At 40.8% G+C, this 21,056-nt stretch overlaps 1 protein-coding gene across 2 annotated transcripts in view; it reads left to right on the plus strand.

Annotated features, from left to right (window-relative positions):
• The first annotated feature begins 595 nt into the window (after positions 1-595).
• LOC132391805 (glutamine--fructose-6-phosphate aminotransferase [isomerizing] 1) overlaps positions 596-21,056 on the plus strand; it is a 94,232-nt gene continuing 73,771 nt past the window's right edge. For both annotated transcript variants that reach the window (XM_059965443.1, XM_059965452.1), the window contains exon 1: positions 596-679. In XM_059965443.1, coding sequence (XP_059821426.1) covers positions 673-679 — 7 coding nt within the window. In that variant the 5' untranslated portion in view covers positions 596-672. The remainder of the gene's footprint in view (positions 680-21,056) is intronic.

Genomic DNA, 21,056 nt, shown 5'->3' on the forward strand with positions numbered 1-21,056 from the left:
CATCCACCTTCACAGTCGTTGAGTTTTAAGTAACTTCGTCCGCCTGTTCCACCATTGAGGTCTTGGTTGGATTGTTCTTTGTCAGGGACCTCACCACCCTACCAGGAGTATACTCCAGACTGCATCACTCTCAGGACCACACGAGCTTCTCCACCACAAGGTGATAATCCACGGAGAAGGTCATCTAGTAGTTGGTGAAGGTTTAATAATTGTGCCTGCTTACCCCTCAAAAACTTCAAGTTCTTGAGCAATTCCCTGCATGAGTGAACAATATGCTTGCTTCACGCTGTGGAATGACACCTCAGGGAATTATTCCATAACGGTGTGGTGTAATTTATAAAAGACTCTCTTTCATAAGGCTTATTCATTTTTAAATTGACGACATTGGATTGCTGAGAGTAGTGAGTTACCAATGGTCACTGCCTCCGCCTCATCCAGGACATCCTGGTGCCACGTCTCCAAAGGACACGTCACTCAAACGAGAGAATCACGCTCTTTTATCCCGCCCACGATTAGTGACAGTATCACGGACCAATCGGCTCCAGCCGGCGAAGCTGACGTTGTGCTGGGGAGGTGGCCAATGAAGGCGGGGGAAAGGGGCGGGAGTCGGCGCGGCTTCTCACTTTGGTGGCGGCGATCGGGGCGGCGTGTGTTGCAGGCAGAGCAGCGAGGATGTGCGGTGAGTGTCCGGGCCCCGCTCGGCAGGCGGCTGGAGACCGGACTCGGGCTCTGATGGCCGATGTTGGGGGCTAGCCAGATTCGGGAATGGACCGGCATGCTGGCAGCGAGGGTCCTAGCCGCCACCACTCAGAGCAGCACTACCTTTAACGGGGGGAAAGAGGGAGGGCAAAGAACTTGGGATGCAGACAGCTTATATTCTTTAATATATTGTGTATTTTAATATATTTAATTCACGTTATTTCGTGTACTCTCATTATATGTTGCATTTGGTTTCAATTTAATATGTACTTTAATTTAAGACTGCTTACAGCACTAGTTAGGCCACAGCTTGTGTATCAGGTTCAGTTCTGATTACCATATTATAGGAAAGGTATGACTGCACTGGAAAGGGAATTCATCAGGATGTTGTCAGCATAAGGAAATACTATGAAGTGTTTAGGTAGGGTGTTAAATCATTTGAATAGAATCAAAGGCTGCATTTGAAATTCAATGAAGGAAATACTGCAGTTTGGACACTCCCAGGTTCCACAAATAAATGGTGACAAAAGATTGTACTTTGTAAATAGTGGCAGCTCAGTCATAAATATTAACTAGGTAACTTTCCTGTTCCTCTATTGTGTAAATATCCTTTTAAACTCATTTGTGAGTTTAATTCAGATGGGGCCCTTGGCTTCATGCCTTTTCTAAAAGGTGGCACTCTTCACAGTAAAACTATTAGATATGCCTAACACAGAGACACTGTAATGCTGCTCCTGGTGATATGCAAGGAAATGGTCTTCCTTGCAGTAGAGGACCTTGTCCTTCTGGTAGTTCTTTTCTCCTCTGTTGATTCATTTTGCACTGCTGATCCCGCAGTAATTACTGAATTGACGGTGAACTTGACTTTGAGTGGTTTTGACTTAGTCTAGAGATTTGAGTGCAAAAATATACAGACTGATGTGCTCAAGCAATCCATAAAGAATCTTGTGCACTGAAGATGTCTTTTCAGTGAGCTGTTCAACTGAGTTCTGACAAGTGAAAATAAAAGATTTATGACACAAATCAAAAGCAAGGAATACATTCAGTAGCCACTTTACTGCTGAGTGTATGTTCATGGTTCCTTCCAATTCAAAGTTTGGCATGTGTGCTCAGAGATGCTCTTCTGCTGTAACTTGTGGTTATTTGAGTTACTGTCACCCTCCTGTCAGCTTGAAACAGTTTGGCCCTCTGACCTCCCTCATTAGCAAGGCATTTTTGCCCATAAAACAGTCACTCACTGGCAGTTTTTTTGTTTTTTGTTCCATCCCCTGGAGACTGTTGTGCGTAAAAATCCCAGGAGATCAGCAGTTTGTGAGACACTCGAGCCACCCCGAATGGCGCCAACCATCATTTCACGGTCAAAGTCACTTAGATCACTTCTTCCCCCATTCTGATGTTTGGTCTGAACAACAACTAAACCTCTCGGCCATGTCTTTATACCTTGAGTTGCTTCCACATGATTGGCTGATTACATATTTGAATTAATGAGCAGGTGTACCAAATAAAGTGGCCACTGAGTGTATATTCACCATGTCTTGATCAGTAATTTTCAAGTATAATGTAAATGTTACTAAATTGATGTTAGTGACCGCTTTTTGTCCAAACTGTCCGCTATGCTTCCTGTACTGTAATAATGAATGTACTCAAAGTTGGGTGTAAAAAATATGGGGGGTGGGGAACTGACACTGTTAAATGCTGTTTAAAACCAATTTTCTAGCCACCTTTTTCAAATTTTAATTAACTTGCATATTTCTAATTAGTGTTGTCAGTTTGCAGATTTCATGGTAGGAATTTATACAACGGGTGCTGATTATTGGGTGGCATTACAGTACTGGGTTCAGTTCCTGCCACTGCCTGTAAGGAGTTTGTACATTCTCCCTGTGACCACGTCAAGTGTTTCCTCTGGGTGCTCTGGTTTCCTCCCACAGTCCAAAAACATAACGGTTGGTAGGATAATTGGTCATTGTAAGTTGTCCTGTGAGTAGGCTGGGATTAAATTGGGAGATTGCCAGGCTACGTGACTCAAAGGGCCAGATGGGCCCATTCCAATTCCTCATGCTATCTCAAATAAATAAATTATTGTCAGGTCTTATACAGGCAAGTCGGACTGTTTTATAGTTGAAGTGTTTTGAATCATGAATCCCACGTTAGCCAATGAAGAACAATCAAGGACTGTTGAGTAAATGCAGTCCATGCTTTGGAGCCAGGAGTGTGGAAATTTCTTGTATTCCCATGTTACTAAATCATCGTTGACCTGTGAAATCAAACTTTCATTGTTCTCTCAAACTGATAATTTAGCCATTTTTTTTGCAATTAACCAGAAGCATTGTCTCTTTAGGGAATTTTAAAGTATGAAACTTGAAATCGCTGCCAATCTGACAAATTTGAATCGTGTTTCACAAATTAAAATTGCAAAATTATTCAATTTTAGCCATAGACTGAAATTTGCAAGGAATCGGCCTTCATTAACTACTGTGCTTTTGTCTCAGCTGGGACTTCTGAAATGCAGTGAATTGAGAGCAAAAAGAAGTTTAGAGTTGGTTTATTAAATTGGGTTTAATAATATCAGCTGCTTGGTGATCCACTAGTGAATGGATCTCTCTGTATGTGGTACATGTCTTCATACACATGCTTGTTCCAGATGACTAGAACATCAGAATCAGATTTAATGTCTCCGGCATATGCTACGAAATTTGTTAATTTAGCGGCAGCAGTACATTGCAACACATGATAATATAGAAAAAATACAGTAAGTATATATGTATGTTAAATAGTTAAATATTAAAAATAATATTAAAAAGATATTATGATTGGAAGTTAAGACCCAGCCTCATATTTCAACCATATGAATAGTTTCATTTACTTTACAACTTTCCCCTCTTTAATAACTACCATTTCTGGCCTGGAAGCTGATTTTTGCTCATTGGTGTGTCATCATTCGAGAACTGAAATACTTTTACATTTTGCCTTAATATTGAAGTACAGGAATTCATTTATTTGTCACAGTCAACGAATCCATTCTCAGCAAAAGATAATGCTAAGTGCAGTTCCAATCTAGGCTGTCAACTCTTCCCCAAAAATAAAATAAAGACTGCGTTAAATAATAATAAACAGGTCAGACTGCATCTGTGGAGAGGGAACCAGTTAATGCTTGAGGTTGAAGAAGTTGCCACAGGAATGGAGAGGTTCGAAAGTAACCAGTTTTTAACATTCAGAGAAAACAAGACAGAGTAAGGAACTCATTTGATTTCTAGTTTTTCCCAGTACTGAGTAAAGGCCTGGAAATATTAACTGTCACTCCTCACAGATTTTGGACTTTCTGAGTTTTTCTAGCATTTTATTTCAGGTTACTGGGATCTGCAATACTTTGCTTTTGGATTACTCCTCTGCAGAATTTCCTCTCGATTCCTGCAAGTATGAGCTATCCTTTTAGGCACCAATTTTAGTGACACATTCAAGTCAGTTCTGTATAGTTGGCCCACATCCACTAGGAAATTTGCTCAAGACTACCCAGTCTCACCAGTAAGAGGGAATCTTTGTCTCAGTTGTGTGGCGTGCATTCAACTCAACTCCCAGCGGTGAAAGCTAATCCACCATATGATGTAGTACTTTGCAGCAGTTTAATTCAGTACCCCTCAATAGTCCTTGTCTTCCAGGGTCTCTCTCTGACGTGCTAACTTTAGGCAAGTCAGCTGAGTAAGGCTTAGTTTTGTTTCCATTATAAAGTCTCTCTGAACCTCTCTATACCCACAGTTTATTTTCATATTAACTCACAACACAGAATGAGGCCATTAAGCCCACCAAGTTCTTGCCTTGCAATCCTGTTCTCCCCTTAATTTTTCCTATAAATTACATCCATCATCTCCCACCACAAAATTAATGAGCATCAGATTTATTATCAGTGACTTAGATAGAACATAGAAATCTACAGCACATTACAGGCCTTTCGGTCCTCAATGTTCTACCAACCATGTAACCTACTCTAGAAACTACCTAAAATTTTCCTACTGCTTAGCCCTCTATTTCTCTAAGCTCCGTGTACCTATCTAAGGATCTCTTAAAAGACCCTATTGTATCCGCCTCTACCACCATTGCTGACAGTGCATTCCATGCACTCACCACTCTCTGTGTGGAAAAACTTAGCTCGACATTCCACTTGTACCTACTTCGAAGCACCTTAAAGTTATGCCTCCTTGTGTTAGCCACTTCAGCCCTAGGAAAAAGTCTCTGCCTGTCCACATGATCAATGCCTCTCATCATCTTATACACCTCTATCAGGTCACCTCTCATCCTCTGTCACCATGAGGAGAAAAGGCCAAGTTCACTCAACCTATTCTCATAAGGCATGCTGTACAATTCAGGCAACATCCTTGTAAATCTTCTCCGCACCCTCTCTATAGTATCCACCTCCCTCATGTAGTGAGTTGACCAGTACTGAACACAGTACTCCAAGTAGGGTCTAACCAAGATGATGTGAAATTTGTTGTTCTGCAGAAGCAAAAAGGTGAAAGGACATGAAATTGCTATAAATTACAAAAATAATTGAAGTTCAAGTCCAAACCCAAGTTTATTGTCCTTCACCATTGTACATGTACACTGCAAAATGAAACAAGATTCCTCCGGAACAAGTTGCACGACACAATATATGTAATGCATGCACAACACATAAAAATAGTATGATCACAATTAAATGAACAAATAATGAAATATATGCATGCCAGCAGATTGACATTTAACATAAGGTGCATTTATACCACAAGTTTAAGAAACAAACGGTAGGCCACTGTTGGAGCTTCATAAGTGATGACACCTGGCATGGTCTCGGGAAGAAGCCATTTCCCACCCAGTCAGTCTTTGTTCTAATGCTAAGGTGCCTACAGCGTGATGGTAGGGTCAAGAAGATTGTGGGGCAGATAGCCCATAAAACATAGAAGCAGAATTAGGCCATTTGGCCCATCGAGTCTGCTCTGCCATTTCTTCACGGCTGATCCATTGTCCTTCTCAACCACATTCTCCTTCCTTCTCCCCGTAACGTTTCACTTCTTGACTAATCAAGAATCTATCAACCTCCACCTTAAATACACCTGTTGACCTGGTCTGTGCAGCCACCTGTGGCAATGAATTCCACAAATTCATCACCTTCCGGCTAAAGAAATTCCTCCTTATCTCTGTTCTAAATGGCCATCCCCTTATTCCAGCAGTTGGTTCCCAACCCTTTTTTATACCATGGACTAATACCATTAAGCGAGAGGTCCATGAAACCCAGGTTGGAACCCCTGCTCTATTCTGAGCCTGTGCTCTCTGGTGCTAAACTCCTCTGCCGTAGGAAACATCCTCTCCACATCCAATCTATCTAGGCCATTCAACGATATCCTTTGTCATTCTTCTAAATTCCAACGAGTACAAGTCCAGGGCCATCAAACTCTCCTAATATGATAACTCTCATTCTTGTGAGCCGCCTCTGAACCCTCTCCAATGTCAGCACATCCTTTCTTAAATTGTGGTGGCATCCGTTAGTCTCGCGAGACTATGTGTCTGTGCCTGGAAAGTCTTGTCCATGTTGTGCCGTTGCGGTGAGGTGACGCTGGAGTGTCCCCTCCAGGGCGCAGGCCTGGGCAAGGTTGTATGTAAGAGTGGCAGTTGCCCAAGCAGCAAGCCTCCCCTCTCCATGCCACCGATGTGGAGAATTGGCCCTTGGAAGGGCAAGGGCAGACACAGCTTGGCACCAGTGACGTCGCAGGAGTTGCCAGAGCGAAGTTGAAGGCAATGTTGGACTGCCTTAGGGACTCCTGTTCCGGATTTGTCCTCTGGGTTTTTCCCGAAGCCTTTCCCATAAGTGGATATGGCTGCAAGGCAGCAGAGGTTTGAAATCAGAGATTTTGTTCTCTTAGATGGACTGACAAGCTCCATCTACCCAAACTTTCTTAAATAAGGGGCCCAAACCTGCTCAGAAAACTCCCAAGTGTGGGCTGGCCAATGCCTTATAAAGCCTCAGCATTACATCCTTGCTTTTATATTCTAGTCCTCTCAAAATGAATGCTAACATTGCATTTGCCTTCCACACCAGCTCAATCTGTAGGTCAAACTGCATGAAGACTCCTAACCTCTTTGCACCTCAGATTTTTGAATTTTCTCCCCATTTGGAAAATTGTCTACACTTTCATTCTTCCTGCTGAAGTGCATGAACATACTTTTCCCGACGCTATATTCCATCTTCCACTTCTTTCTGCTTTTTCTCCTAACATGTCGAAGTCCTTCTGCGGCCTCCCTGCTTCCTCAACACAACTGGGCCCTCCACCTATCTTCATATCATACACAAACTTGGCCACAAAGTCATAATCCTGGACTTCCTGTCAGAATGCTGGCAGGTGGTAAGAGTGGGCTCCCTCACCTCTGCCCATCTGACCCTCAACACAGGTGCCCCTCAGGACTGTGTCCTAAGCCCCCTCCTTTACGTTCTGTATACCGCAAAAACAAAGGAGCTGTTTGTGGACTACAGGAGGAATGGAGGCAGGAAAACTCTTTTGACGTCAGTGGATCTGGGGTTGAGAAGGTAAACAGCTTTAAGTTCCTCAGCATACACATTACCGAGGATCTCACGAGGTTTGTTCATACCGATTGTGTGGTGAAAAAGGCACAGCAGTGTCTTTCATCTCAGACAGTGGAAGAAGTTTGGTATGGGCTCCCAAATCCTAAGAACTTTCTACAGGGGCACAATTGAGAAGATCCTGACTGGCTGCATCACTGCCTGGTATGGGGACTGTACTTCCCTTAATCGCAGAGTGGTGTGGACAGCCCAGCGCATCTGTAGATGTGAGCTTCCCACTATTCAGGACATTTACAAAGACAGGTGTTTAAAAAGGGCCCTGAGGGATCATTGGGAATTCAAGTCACCCTAACCACAAGCTGTTCCAGCTGCTATCATCCACCGCAGCATAAAAGCCAGGACCAACAGGCTCTGGGACAGCTTCTTCCACCAGATCATCAGACTGCTTAATTTATGCTGATACATTTGTACTTCTATGTTATAATAACTGTCCTGTTGCACATATTCTTTATTATAGATGACTATAAATTGCACATTGCACATTTAGACAGATGTAACATAAAGATTTTTTACTCCTCGTGTATAAGAAGTATGTAAGTGATGAAGTCATTTCAATTCAATTCAATTCCAAATCATTGACGTATAATATAAAAAAGAAGTGGTCCCAACACCAACGCCTGTGGAGCACCGCTAGTTACTGGCAGCCAACGAGAAAAGGCTCTTTATTCCCACTCTTTGCCTCCTTTATCCATGCTTGTATCATTTCTGTAATACTATGGGCTCTTGTTATCAGCCTCATGTACGGCACCTTGTCAAAAGCATCTTGAAAATCTATATACACAATATCCACTGATTCTTTGTTGTTTTATCCTGCTAATTATTTCCTCAAAAGAATTCCAACAGATTTGTAAGGCAAGATTTTTCCTTTAGGAAACCATGCTGACTTTACTGTATTTTGTCATGTGCCTCCAAGGACCCTGAGATCTTATCCTTAACATCTATTCCAACTTCTTCCCAACTACTGAAGTCAGGCTTACTGGCCTATGATTTCCTTTCTTCTGCTTCCCTCCCTTGAAGAGTGGAATAACATTTGCAATTTTCCAGTCCTCCAATCCATGCCAGAATCTTGTGATTCGTGAAAGGTCATTACTGATGCCTCAGTAATCTCTTTCAGAACCCTGGGGTGTAGTCCATCTGTTCCAGGTGACGTGCCTACCTTCAGAACTTTCAGCTTCCAAGCACCTTCTCCCTTGTAATAGCAACTCATGCCCCTGACACATTTGAACTTCAGGTGTCTACCATGGAGAAGATGAATGCAAAATACTTGCTCAGTTTGTCTGCCACTTCCTTGCCATCATAATTTTCTAGTAGTTTGATACCTACTCTCACCTCTCTTTTACACTATATATTTTTCAAAACTTTTGCTATACTTTTTGATATTATTGATTAGCTTACTTTCATATTTCATCTTTTTGCTCCTAATGGCTTTTTATTTGCCTTCTGTTGATTTTTAAAAGCTTCCCTGTCCTCTAACTTTTGCTCTATTATGTGCTCTTTCTCTTTTACTTTTATGTTGTTTTTGACTTTCTTTGTCAGCCACGGTTGCATCATCCTACCTTTAGAGTACTTCTGTTTTTCTGGAATGCATCTATTGTGCACCTTCCGAATTACTCCCAGAAACTCCAGCCATTAGTGTCCCCTTCCTGTCAACTTTGGCCAGCTCCTTTTATATCACTCTATAATTCGCTTCGCTCCATTGTAATTATGTCTAATTTTAGCTTCTCCCCTCTTAAATTGCAGGGTGAATTCTATCATGTTATGATCACTGCCTCCTAAGGGCTCCTTTACCTTAAACTTCCTAATCAAAGCTGGTTCATTACACAGTACTCAATCTAGAATAACCTTTCCCCTCGTGGGCTCAACCACATGCTGCTCTAAAAGGTCATCTTGTAGGTATTCTACAAATTCTCTCTTTGGATCTAGCACCAACATAATTTTCCTAATCTTCCTGCATATTGAAATTCCCTCCATGGCTGTCGTAACATTGCCCTTTTGACATGCGTTTTCTATCTCCAGTTGTAATTTGTAGCCCACATCATGGTTAATGTTTGGAGGCCTGTATACAACTCACGTCAGGGTCTTTTACCCTTGTAGTTTCTTAACTGTATCCACAAATAATCTACATCTTCCAATTCTATGGCAGCTCTTGCTAAGGATTTGATTTCATTTTTTTTTACACAAGCAGAGCCACTGCAACCCCTCTGCCTACCTGCCTGTCCTTTTGATACAATATGTATCCTTGGATGTTAAACTCCCAGCTAAAATATTCTTCCAATCATGACTCAGTTATGTCCACTACATCATAACTGCTAATCTTTAACTGCGCTACAAGGTTATTTACTTTATTCCATACCTGGTATGCATTCACATATAACACCTTCAGTTCTGTATTCGTCGTCCTTTTCAATTTTTGCCTCCATCTTACAATGCAATTCATTCTACTGACTGCAATTTTGCCCTGTCATTTGCCCAGCCTCTTGATAGTATCACTACATCCTGCATCAGCCAGGTCCTCCTATTCTTAGTCTCACTAGCATGTGGCAACGGCAGCAACCCAGAGTTTACCTTGGGGGTCCCGCTTTTCAGCTTTCTGCCCAACTCCCTAAATTCTCTCTTCAGGACCGCCTCACCTTTCCTACCAATGTTATTGGTTCTAATATGTACCAAGTCTTTTGACTGTTCCCCCTTAAGAATGCCGTGGACCCAATTTGTAATCCTGACCCCTGGGAGGCAACGGACCATCCGGGTGTCTCTTTCACGTCTACAGAATCTCATGTCCACTCCTCTAATGTTAGCTATCCTGCCAGGCAAGGCTACATCTCTGGAAAGAGAAAGAGTTTCTCTTATCAGATATCCCTTATCACAATTGGGGCTATGAAAACAAGTTAGCTGTAAGATGCGGGGAGGGTGGGGAAGATATAGGAAGAACATAGTAACTAGCTGTGATATGGTGTGATAAGAATTGTCTGGGTAATTCCAACATGTACGGGCCATCTGCTTTATAGATTAATAAGAGTAATTAGAGAGTGATGGGGGGGGGGCGGGGAACGTATAAAAGTAGTGTAATGTAGTCAAGAGTAGTTGCAGAACTCTAAAGTCAACAGGTGATTCAATACCCGGCAGTTCTGTCCCTTCACCCAGTCATTTGTATAAACTAGAAAGTTGATGCCTAATCACCAATTTCCTTTGCACATGGCTGGTTACATCTTAACATTATGCCAATTCTCTCTTCCCTGTTCACCCCTTCCCCCCCCCCCCCCCCCAATCCATGTCTGTTACCTCCTACTTCATGAGCTTTTAAGTTCCACATTGCTAAGCTTTACAGAATGGCCACTGGATATTTAAAGTTCATAGTTAAAAGTAAATTTATCATCAAAGTACATATATGTCACCAGATATAAGCCTGAGATTCATTTTCTTGTGGGCATACTCAACAAATCTATAGAATAGTAACTACAGGATCAATGAAAGATCAACCAGAGTGTAGAAGACAAACTGTGCAAATATAAATAAATAGTGAGAACATGAGATAAAAAGTTTTTAAAGTGAGATCATTGGTTGTGGGAACATCACAATGTTGGGGGAAGTGAGTGTAGTTATCCCCTTTTATTCAAGAGCGTGATGGTTGAGGGATAGTAACTGATCTTGAACCTGGTGGTGTGAGTCCTGAAGCTCTTCTACTTCCTTCCTGATGGCAACAGTGAGAAGAGCATGACCTGGGTGGTGGGGATCTCTTGATGATGGATGCTGCTTTCCTGTGACCGCGTTTCATGTATTTAAGTACAATCATTGAGTTATGCAGCATGGAAATAGACCATTTGGCTTAACATATCCATGCTGACCAAAGTGCTTTCCTGAGCGAGTCCTACTTACCTGCGTTTGGTCCATATTCCTCCAAACCTTACCTACCCATAGTCTATTGAACACTTCCCTTTTCTCCATAGCATGTCATAGAAGAACTACAATAGGTTACATGTGATTTCCTTATAATAATGCAATGTCGATTTTGCTTAGTTATCTTGAAATTGTATTACTGCCTTGTTATAAACATTTTTGATGATACCTTCCAGTCCTCTCCTTATCAAGATGTTAAAATAATGTGTCTGTTGTTTCCTGTATCCATCCCTTTTTTTAAATATAGGAGTTAGATTTGTTCTTTTCCAGTAGAGGAACCTTCACTGAATCTATGATTTTGGAAATTTAAAAACAATTGTGCATCAGTCATCCCATAGCCATTTCTTTCTTTCTATCTATCTATATTTATTGAGATAAGGCGTGAAATAGACCCTTCCGGCCTTTCAAGCCTTGCCACCCAGCAAATCCCCTGATTTAATCCCAGCCTGATCATGGGACAATTAACCTACCAACCGGTACTACTTTGGATTGTGGGAGGAAACTGGAGCATCTGGAGGAAACCCACATGGTCATGGGGGGAGCATATAAACTCCTTACAGGCAGTAGCGGGAATGAGAGTGGGTATTATCTGTCAGGGCTCTGGGACTGGTTGATCCAAACCTTCAGTCATTTGCTACCGTTCTACTTTGCTGCTGAATTGTACTTTTCTCATTCCTTCATCCCAAGTACTGATTTACAGCTTCTTTTGGGAAGTTACCTGTATCTTTTGTAGTGATGGTTGTTACAAAATGCCCTTTTAATTAATTCTGCATTATTTTTTGAGACTCATTTGCTTATAGGATAATTTGTTAACATTTTAAATAGAAACTCATGCTCTGATTTTATATTTGTAGCCCTCTCAGAATAGAATAGAACTTTATTGTTGTTGCTCAAGCAATGATTTGTGGTGCTACTCCAGTCTGTACAAAACAGATTTACAATGCATGTGGTATGGCTTAATTAAAGAAAAAATCCCATATTTGCATGCAACGAGTGACTTTCATAGTCCATTAGCATTACTCAGCTGCACAATAGCAGTTGTACTCATTCCTTTTGTTCATATTCTGCCTAATTTGCCATTCATCATTAGATGATTGATGGCGCGTGTGGCTGGTATTTGTACACATTTATGTGTTTTGACGTGATCTTTGTGCTTTGACACCGCTGACATTTTTAGTTGACAGTAAATGTGCCTCTGGAAGAATTTGCTTTCTTTCTCTTGGAAGTTATCTATGTACTTTGTAAGATTCCAACACTGAATTTCAATGTACTGATTCCCTAATAGTCAAGTCAAGTCAACTTTTATTGTCATTTCGACCATAACTGCTGGTACAATGCATAGTAAAAATGAGACAACGTTTTTCAGAACCATGGTGTTACATGACACAGTAAAAAAACTAGACTGAACTACGTAATAAAAAAAAAACACAGAGAAAGCTATACTAGACTACAGACCTACACTGGACTGCATAAAGTACACAAGAACAGTGCAGGCAATACAATAAATAATAAACAGGACAGTAGGGCAAGGTGTCAGTCCAGGCTTTGGGTATTGAGGAGTCTGATAGCTTGGGGGAAATAAACTGTTATATAGTCTGGTCGTAAGAGCCCGAATGCTTCAGAGCCTTTTCCCAGATGGCAGGAGGGAGAAGAGATTGTATGAGGGGTGCATGGGGTCTTTCATAATGCTGTTTCCTTTGCGGATGCATCGTGTAGTGTAAATGTCCGTGATGGCAGGAAGAGAGACCCCGATGATCTTCTCAGCTGACCTCACTATTCGCTGCAGGGTCTTGCGATCCGAAATGGTGCAATTTCCGAACCAGGCAGTGATGCATTCTGCTTTTTAAGATTAATCTTTAATAGATTCTGCTCTTTAAGGTTAGTCCCTAACTATTCTTCCATTTCACTTCAGCTGTCCTAATGATCATTGTGGGACATTTTTATTCTCCCGTTCATCATTTAGCTCATTATAATTTTTTATTCAACATTTTTATTTTATTATGTCACATTCTTAGGCAAATTTTGCTGCAAAACGCCCATTAAAATCATATTTTGTAATTCATATTATTCAGTTGTGTGATTCATAACAAGGTTGTGCATTTACCTGATTGGTAACGTTTAAGGGAGTAGTTGAGGCTATTTGTATTCCAGAGAAAGCAAGACAAAATCAGAGGAGGGATTGGAGGATCAGGCTAATGTTTAGATGAGTGGGCTTGAGTGAAACTAAAATGCTAATGTTGAGTAGTTAGAACAAAAAGCATATTTATTGATATACTACGTTAGAGAACTGCACTGTGCTCTAGCTTTTAATAAAAACACATTGTGAAGGTGGTATCCAATAGACTCAACAAATTCAGGGGACATGAGAAGACCCTGATTCCTCTCTGCAGTTTAATTTAGTTAATTTACAAAGTTAATTTCTGTTTCATGTTGAGGAATGCGAGGGGTGTGAGGTGAATTATAATATTTTTCTCAGTTTGTGAGAAGTCTGGTGACCAGTTGATGCTCTTTGAAACTTGACTTTGATCCAGGGTTCCTTGAATGGCAAAACCAGTCATGACAGAATCATTGACTGTTGACTAACCAAGGAGGGCATCAGCAATTTTAAGAGGAATCGACAACTTTGAGGAAAAATGAACTTGCCACAATGTTTTTTTAATACTTTACCATTGTATATACATTAAAGTTTTAATAGGTTATGCCCTTTTCTTGATAATGAAGGTCAGTAATGGTTAGAACAACAACATCTGTTCAACAAGTCATTCTGCACAGAAACAAGCCCTTCTGTTCAAGACACCTGTTGAAGCTAGTGCCTTTAACTGGGTTTGGCCTATGTTCTTCTAAACCTTTCCTATTCATGTACCTGCCCAGTACCTTTAAAATAGTAATGCACCTGCCTCAACTACTTCCTCTGGTTACACACACAAAATGCTGGAGGAAACAGTGGATGTTTACTCTTTTCTGTAGATGCTGCCTAGTCTGCTAAATTCCTCCAGCATTTTGTGTGTGTTGCTTGGATTTCCAGCATTTGCTGATTTTCTCATGTTTGTACTTCCTCTAGCCATCTCCTCTTTGCTGACAATCAACACAAGCATACTTCAAGGATGTGTGCTAAGTCCACTGCTGTACTTTCTCTATACCTATTACCTGTGGTTAGGCACAGTGCAAATACCATCTATGAATCCTTTGATGACATGAAGATGGTGACAAGTCATGCAGGAATGAAATTGGTTGGGTGGTAATGCAACAACCTTGTACTCTTTGCCAGTAAGACCAAGGAATTGATTGTGGACTTCAGGAAGGGGAGGTCAAGAGAACACACGCCAGTCCTCATCGAGGGATTAGAAGCGGAAACGGTGAGCAGTTTCAAGTTTCTGGGTGTCAACATCTCTGAAGATCTATGCTGGGGCCAACATATTGATGCAATTATGAAGAAGGCACACCATCAGCTATATTTCATTAGAAGCTTGAAGAGATTTTCTTTGTCACAATGACTAACAAAAGCTCCTCTCTCAGGTTCTCAGTAAATCTCTCTTATTATGCCCTCTCACTCTGAATTCACTAACTCCACTACATATATGGCTGTTGAAATTTGGATTTAGCTAATATTGACTTTTAGAAAGACTAGTCTAATTTTATTTTAACAACTTTTGTTTTTTTTTTCTAATTGCAAGTATGCTTGCCTTTTATATTGATTCTTTGCATCGTACTTTTCAGCTGTGCATTATTGTTTGGGGTGGGTGTGGTGCAAGAAAAATAACACTTACCAGTAAAATATTTGTACAGTTAAGTCAATAACCTTGCATCTTGATGTTATTAATTGGGAACCAGTTTTACTCCCTCCTCCCCACATCCTGCTAGGTTAAAATCCTTTGACATTTTCAATATTTCTATTAGTTCTGCCCTTAAACTCTGGGTGAAGGAAAATAGTCCACACTTCTATAATATTTTTGTATATATATTGATGTTTGAAGGCAGTGTTAACAATTTGAGAGTATTAACTTCTCTCCTTTATGCATTGCTTTGAGGATTGGTAATTCACCAAAAGAAGCTTGCAAATTTCTACAGATGTGCCATGGAGAGCATTCTAACTGGTTGCACCACTGTTTGGTATTGAGGGACCACCTCACAGGATTGAAAAAAGTGTCAGAAACTGAAAAAAAGCTGCAAAAAGCTGTAAGCTCAGCCAACTCCATTATGGGCACTAGATACCCCACCATCCAGAGCACCTTCAAAAGGCAATGCCTCAAAAATGTGGCATCCATCATTAAGGGCTCCTATCATCTACGTGCCTTCTTCTCATTGCTACCATCAAGGAGAAGGTACAGGTGCCTGAAGACACATGCTCAGCATTTCTTCCCCTCCAACATCAGATTTCTGAACGGAGAATGAACCCATGAACACTACCTCAGTACTTTTTCCTCTCAGTTTGCACTACTTATTTAATATAAATGTTCTTTTTTATAAATATTTATTGTACTTTACAGTTTTTATTACTATGTATTGCAATGTACTGATGCTGCAGAACTACAAATTTCATGACAGATGTCCTGCTGAAAGCTCTCAGCCCAAAACGGTAACTGTACTCTTTTCCATCGCTGTTGCCTGATCTGCTGAATTCCGGGCCAGCATTGTTTGTGTGTTTCTGTGTTTGTGTGTGTTGCTTGCACTTCCATCTACTTACATACTGTCGGCAAATTTGGACACCTTGCATAGTGATCTTTCCTCCAGGTCATTGATGTTAGAAATAATCAAACGCAGGCCAAGAATTGCTCCTTGTGATGCTCACTATTATCTCCTTCTAGTCTGAAAGGGGCCTTTTGTTCCAATTCTGTTCGATGAAACAGCCAGTTTTCAATCCTTCTCTAATACCATCGGCTTTGAATTTCTGCACCACCTCTTATGAGGAATTTTGTCAGATGTCTTTTAGAAATCCCAAAAACTACAGCTAGAGGCTGTTCTTAAACAACGCTCTCTGTCACATCCTCAAGGATCTTAAGAAAATTTGTCCAATATGACTCATCATTATCATCATATTGACTACAGTTAATTTCCTAAATAATACATATTTTACTCTGATTCACTCTAGCACCTTACCAAAAATGGCTGTTGAGCTAATGGACAATGTGAAGGCCAATAATTTCAGGATGTACATCGCATACATTTCTCTGAAGTTAAATGGAACTATTGAACTATTGGATCTATAGTAACCCACCATCTGACTTTCTCCTTATTTTTACAAGGGAGTCACATAGTCTGTTACCCAACCTCCTGGAATTTAGTGAGTTAAGAGTTTCAACCAATGTGCCCACTACCCTGCAGCCAACCTTCGCACTGTATAAATGTGTGTTCATTCAGACTTTTTCTGGAATATTCGTAGGTTGTTCCGTCCAATTTATCTAATAGCCTTGGGACAATGGTTCAGTTCTGAATAATTTTATTTTACTTTTCAAATCCATTCATAGGCCACTTCCTGAGCTGTAAACTCCACCGGTGTTACAAACTAGCAAACCCTCTGTACTCTTCCTATTCTGCTATTGCTAATCTGATTTTACACACTGCACGTGAGCTATTGTGACTTGCTGAAAAATCTCTAAACTCAATTCCCTTGCTAAATTTCTCCATCCATTTACATCTCTGTTCTGTTGCACCTGGAGAAGTATGTTCTTGACCAAGCTTATAGACATTTATATATTTTATTTGTTTATTTTGCAATACAGCACAGGCCCTTCTGGCCCTTTGAGGCTTTCCACCTCACTAACCCCTGACAATTCCGATTAACCCTAACCTCTTCATGGGATACTTACCTGGGACATTTTTGCTGATTGGAACTTGTCTATTATTGTCACATGAAAAGCTTTTCTTGCTTGCTGTTCTACAGATTAAATCATTACACAGTGCGTTTGGGCACGTAGTGCAAGGTAAAACATTCACAGAATGCAGAATGAAGTGCAGCGACTGCAGAGAAAGTGAAGTGCAGATAGACAAAAAGTGCAAGGTCATAATGAGATAGACCTTGCACTTTTGAGATAGATTGCACATAATGTGCACTTGCACATAATGAGATAGATTGTGAAGTCAAGAGTCCATCTTATCATAGCAGGGAACTATTTAATAGTCTTAGAACAGGGTAGTAGCTGTCCCGATAGTATATGCTTTAGGCTTTTATGTATTCTTCCCAATAGAAGAGCGGAGAAGAGTAAGTGGTGTCTTTAATTATGTTACCCGCTTTGCTGAGGCAGCAAGAAGTATAGTCAGAGTCTGTGGAGGGGAGGTTGCTTTCCATGATGTGCTGAACTTTGGACACAACGGTCTGCAGTTTCTTGCAGTCTTGTGCAGAGTAATTGACATACCAAGACATGCATCCAGATTGATGTTTTCTATGGTGCATCAATATTCTTATCTGTTATTGTGTGCATGGGCATTCATGAAGCTAAACTTGAAACACAGCAAATTACTGATTTAGGATCAAAGCTGCGAGTTCCTAGATTGCAGCTCAGAAGCAAATGTAAAATTCAGAATCGGGTTTATTACTGTATATTGAGAAACTTGTTTTCTGGTAGCAGTACAGTGCAATTTTTAAAAAAAACACCTACAAGTTACAATAAGAATATGTATAAAAAGGCAAAGAAAGATTAAAATAGTGAGTTAATGTTAATAGGTTCATGGACCATTGAGAAATCTGATAGCAGACGGAAGAAGCTGTCATTGAAACGTTGTGTATGTCTACAGGCTCTGTTTCTCTTCCTCGATGGTAGTAATGAGAAGAGGGTATGTCCTGGATGGTGAGAGCCGTCTATGTGGGATATTGCCTTTTTGAGGCATCGTCTTTTGACAAGGTCCTTGATGGTAGCGGAGCTGGCTAAGTGTACACACCTCCTCAGTTTTTTTTCCAGTCCTGTGCATTGGTGCCTTCATACCGGATGGTAATTCAGTCTGTCAAAATACTCTCCAATGGTACATCTGCAGAAACTCTTTCAAGTTTTAACTTTGGTTTAAGTCGAAGTTACCCTTTTAGACAGAAAATCCACCTTTCTGCTTCTGTAACAGTTGTGTATGGTGATGCTGTGACGCAGGGGTTCCTAAACTGGAGTCCACAGATGGTAGGAGTCTGGTATAAAAAAGGTTGGGAGCCCCTGCTCTAACCTGTGAAAGTTGGAGATGATTGGCCTACCTCCTTGTAACCATGTTGACCATGCTAAACATGACCAACTGATTACTTACACAGAACTTGTTTATATATTTATTTCTTTAGTGATACAGTGCAAAGTGGGCCCTCCCAGCCCCTTGAGCCATGTTGCCCCAGCAACCCCACAACTCCAATTAATTCTAACCTCATTATGGGACAATTTACAATGACCAATTAACCTATCCGTTACTTCTTTTGACTGTGGGAGGAAACCAGAGAAAACCCATGTAATTCCACAGAGAGGATGTGCAGAGACTCCTTACTGAATTCTGAACTCTGGAACACTCTGAGCTGTAAAAGCGTCGTGCGAACTGCTACCCTGCCGTGGCATTCAACTGTCCTCCACTCTCTGGATTCTGTGAGAAATGACCTTGGGAGAAGCTGTATGAACAAGTAATTTGCTTCCTCTGCAAGGGGTTGCAAGGACTACAATGAAACTTGCAGTCTGCAAAAAAAACTCCATGATGCGAAGGGTGGAGGTGCAACCCTCACACAATGCCATCCACAGCAGTGATCTAGAATAGATTACTGCATAGATGCAAAGGTATTGCTCTGTGGAAAAAGGCTTGTGTCATCAATAATGATAACTTGTTTCTACATTCCTCAATTTACTGATTTCCCCCCCCACCCCCTGCTCGTTATGCTGCATCTTACATGCAAAATATAAGTTGGAAAAAGCAGAGCAGCTTCTGGAAATATTGATTCTGCTTGGTATAAAGAAATGGTAAAATGTAGCTGAGAATCAAGTTAAGCTTTTAATGTTATTGCCCTAGCAAGCTGGACACAGACAACATATGTGGACTTTCAAAATGCTTGCTAGTAGTCTGACATAGTATTTTGGTTGGATCATTATTATGTTCATTGTGTTGTGTGCAGGCTTATGAGACAGATTTCAGACAGCAGGATGCAGGTGAATCTATATCTAATAGGCCACTGCTGGAGATGATGCACACACAGTGCCTTTCAGAACCTTTGGATGGTTACTGAACTCACCTTGCAGCGTAATTGTCTGAAAGACATGGCAGCCAACTTCTGCAGAGAAAGGTACAAAAAATGTTATAATTGGTATATATGGGTAAATGAACAGCATAGGCATGATGGGCCAAAGGACCTGTTTCTGTGCTGTTTGACTCAGAACCAACTATACTGCATCTGTGAATGCCCATTGTAGCCCAGGTTCAGACCCAGTAATGTGTACTGGGTTTGGCATTTGATTTGCATTTCTTTTACTTGCATCTATCTCACAGACCCTTCCCAGTTTACTGATTTATTACTTAATCTGGCAATCAGCCCTTTTTAAATTTCTGGCACAAGCTCTATGTTATTTAATAAATTACATTTAATGTTTTTAGTGCAGGGCATACGTTTTCAAAGACAAAACTCAGCAACATTCCTCAACCTGTAAGTCAGGATCCAATGCTTTTCAGATTGATTATGAGACTGCCACCATTCCATATTCTTCCACAGATCCATAGGAGTTGGATTGAGGGGAAGGCTGTGATGCAGCCTTGAAAAGGCACTCAGCACAGTGTCTCGAAAATCAAGAAAACTACGGCTAGGCAAAGGATAGATGAATGTGCTTCTAAGCATAACAGGACAAAGTAACTATTAACAGCTAGTCCATAGCCTAAATTTCATTTTAATGCAATACCTACAATTTCAGGATATGATAGATTAACAGTGAGTTTACATCCCATGTCATTTAAATTCGAATGATAAAATCTGGATAAAATGAAAATTAGGCTCATTCTTGACAACCGTGAAACCTTCCAGCTGTCTTAAAAATCCATCTGGTTCACTGATGTCCTTAAGGGGAAGAAATCTGCTCTCGTACTCAGCCTGACCTAATTTGTTATTCCTCATCTACACTCAGTGGCCACTTTATTAGATACATGAGGTACCTAATAATGTTGCTGCTGAGTTTATCTGGGTGGGCTTCTGCTGCTGTTGTCCATCCACTTCAAGGTTCAACATCTGTATTCGGAGATGCTCTTTTGCACACCACTGTTGTAGTGCGTGGTTAATTGAATTACTGTTGCTTCCTGTTAACTTAAACCAGTCTGGCCATTCTCCTATGACCTCTCTCATTAACAAGACGTTTTTGCTTACAGAACTGCTGCTCTCTGGATTTTGTTTTTGCACCATTCTCTGTAAATTCTATGGACTGTTGTGTGTGTGAAAGTCCTAGGAGATCAGTCTGTGACATACTCAAACCACCCCGTCTGGCACCAACAATCATTCCATTGTCAGTCATTTTGGTAACATTTCCATCCCGGTCTGATATTTGGTCTGAACAACAACTGAACCTCTTGACCATGTCTGCATTGAGCTGCAGTCACATGATCAGCATTAGATATATGCATTAATGAGCAGTGGTATGTAATAAGGTGGCTACTGAGTATATAATGTCATTGCATTCTCCATTCAGTGGCAATTCTGTACGGATAACAAATGTCAGCAACGTCAACAGCCTCCAAGTGACTAAATTTAAAAAAAACAAATGAATTCATTAATGACTAAGGATCCTCTGCTTTCCAAACATATATGATGAATAAACTCTTCTCTGGCTTCCAGCGGGTACAAGTATTGATGATAACTAATGTTTCAATGACATACTCTGCCACCTTCTGGTCTGGAGTTATTTATACCCTTGTATATTCCCTCTAA

The sequence above is a fragment of the Hypanus sabinus genome, chromosome 1 (assembly GCF_030144855.1).
Source record: "Hypanus sabinus isolate sHypSab1 chromosome 1, sHypSab1.hap1, whole genome shotgun sequence".
Lineage (NCBI taxonomy): Eukaryota > Metazoa > Chordata > Chondrichthyes > Myliobatiformes > Dasyatidae > Hypanus > Hypanus sabinus.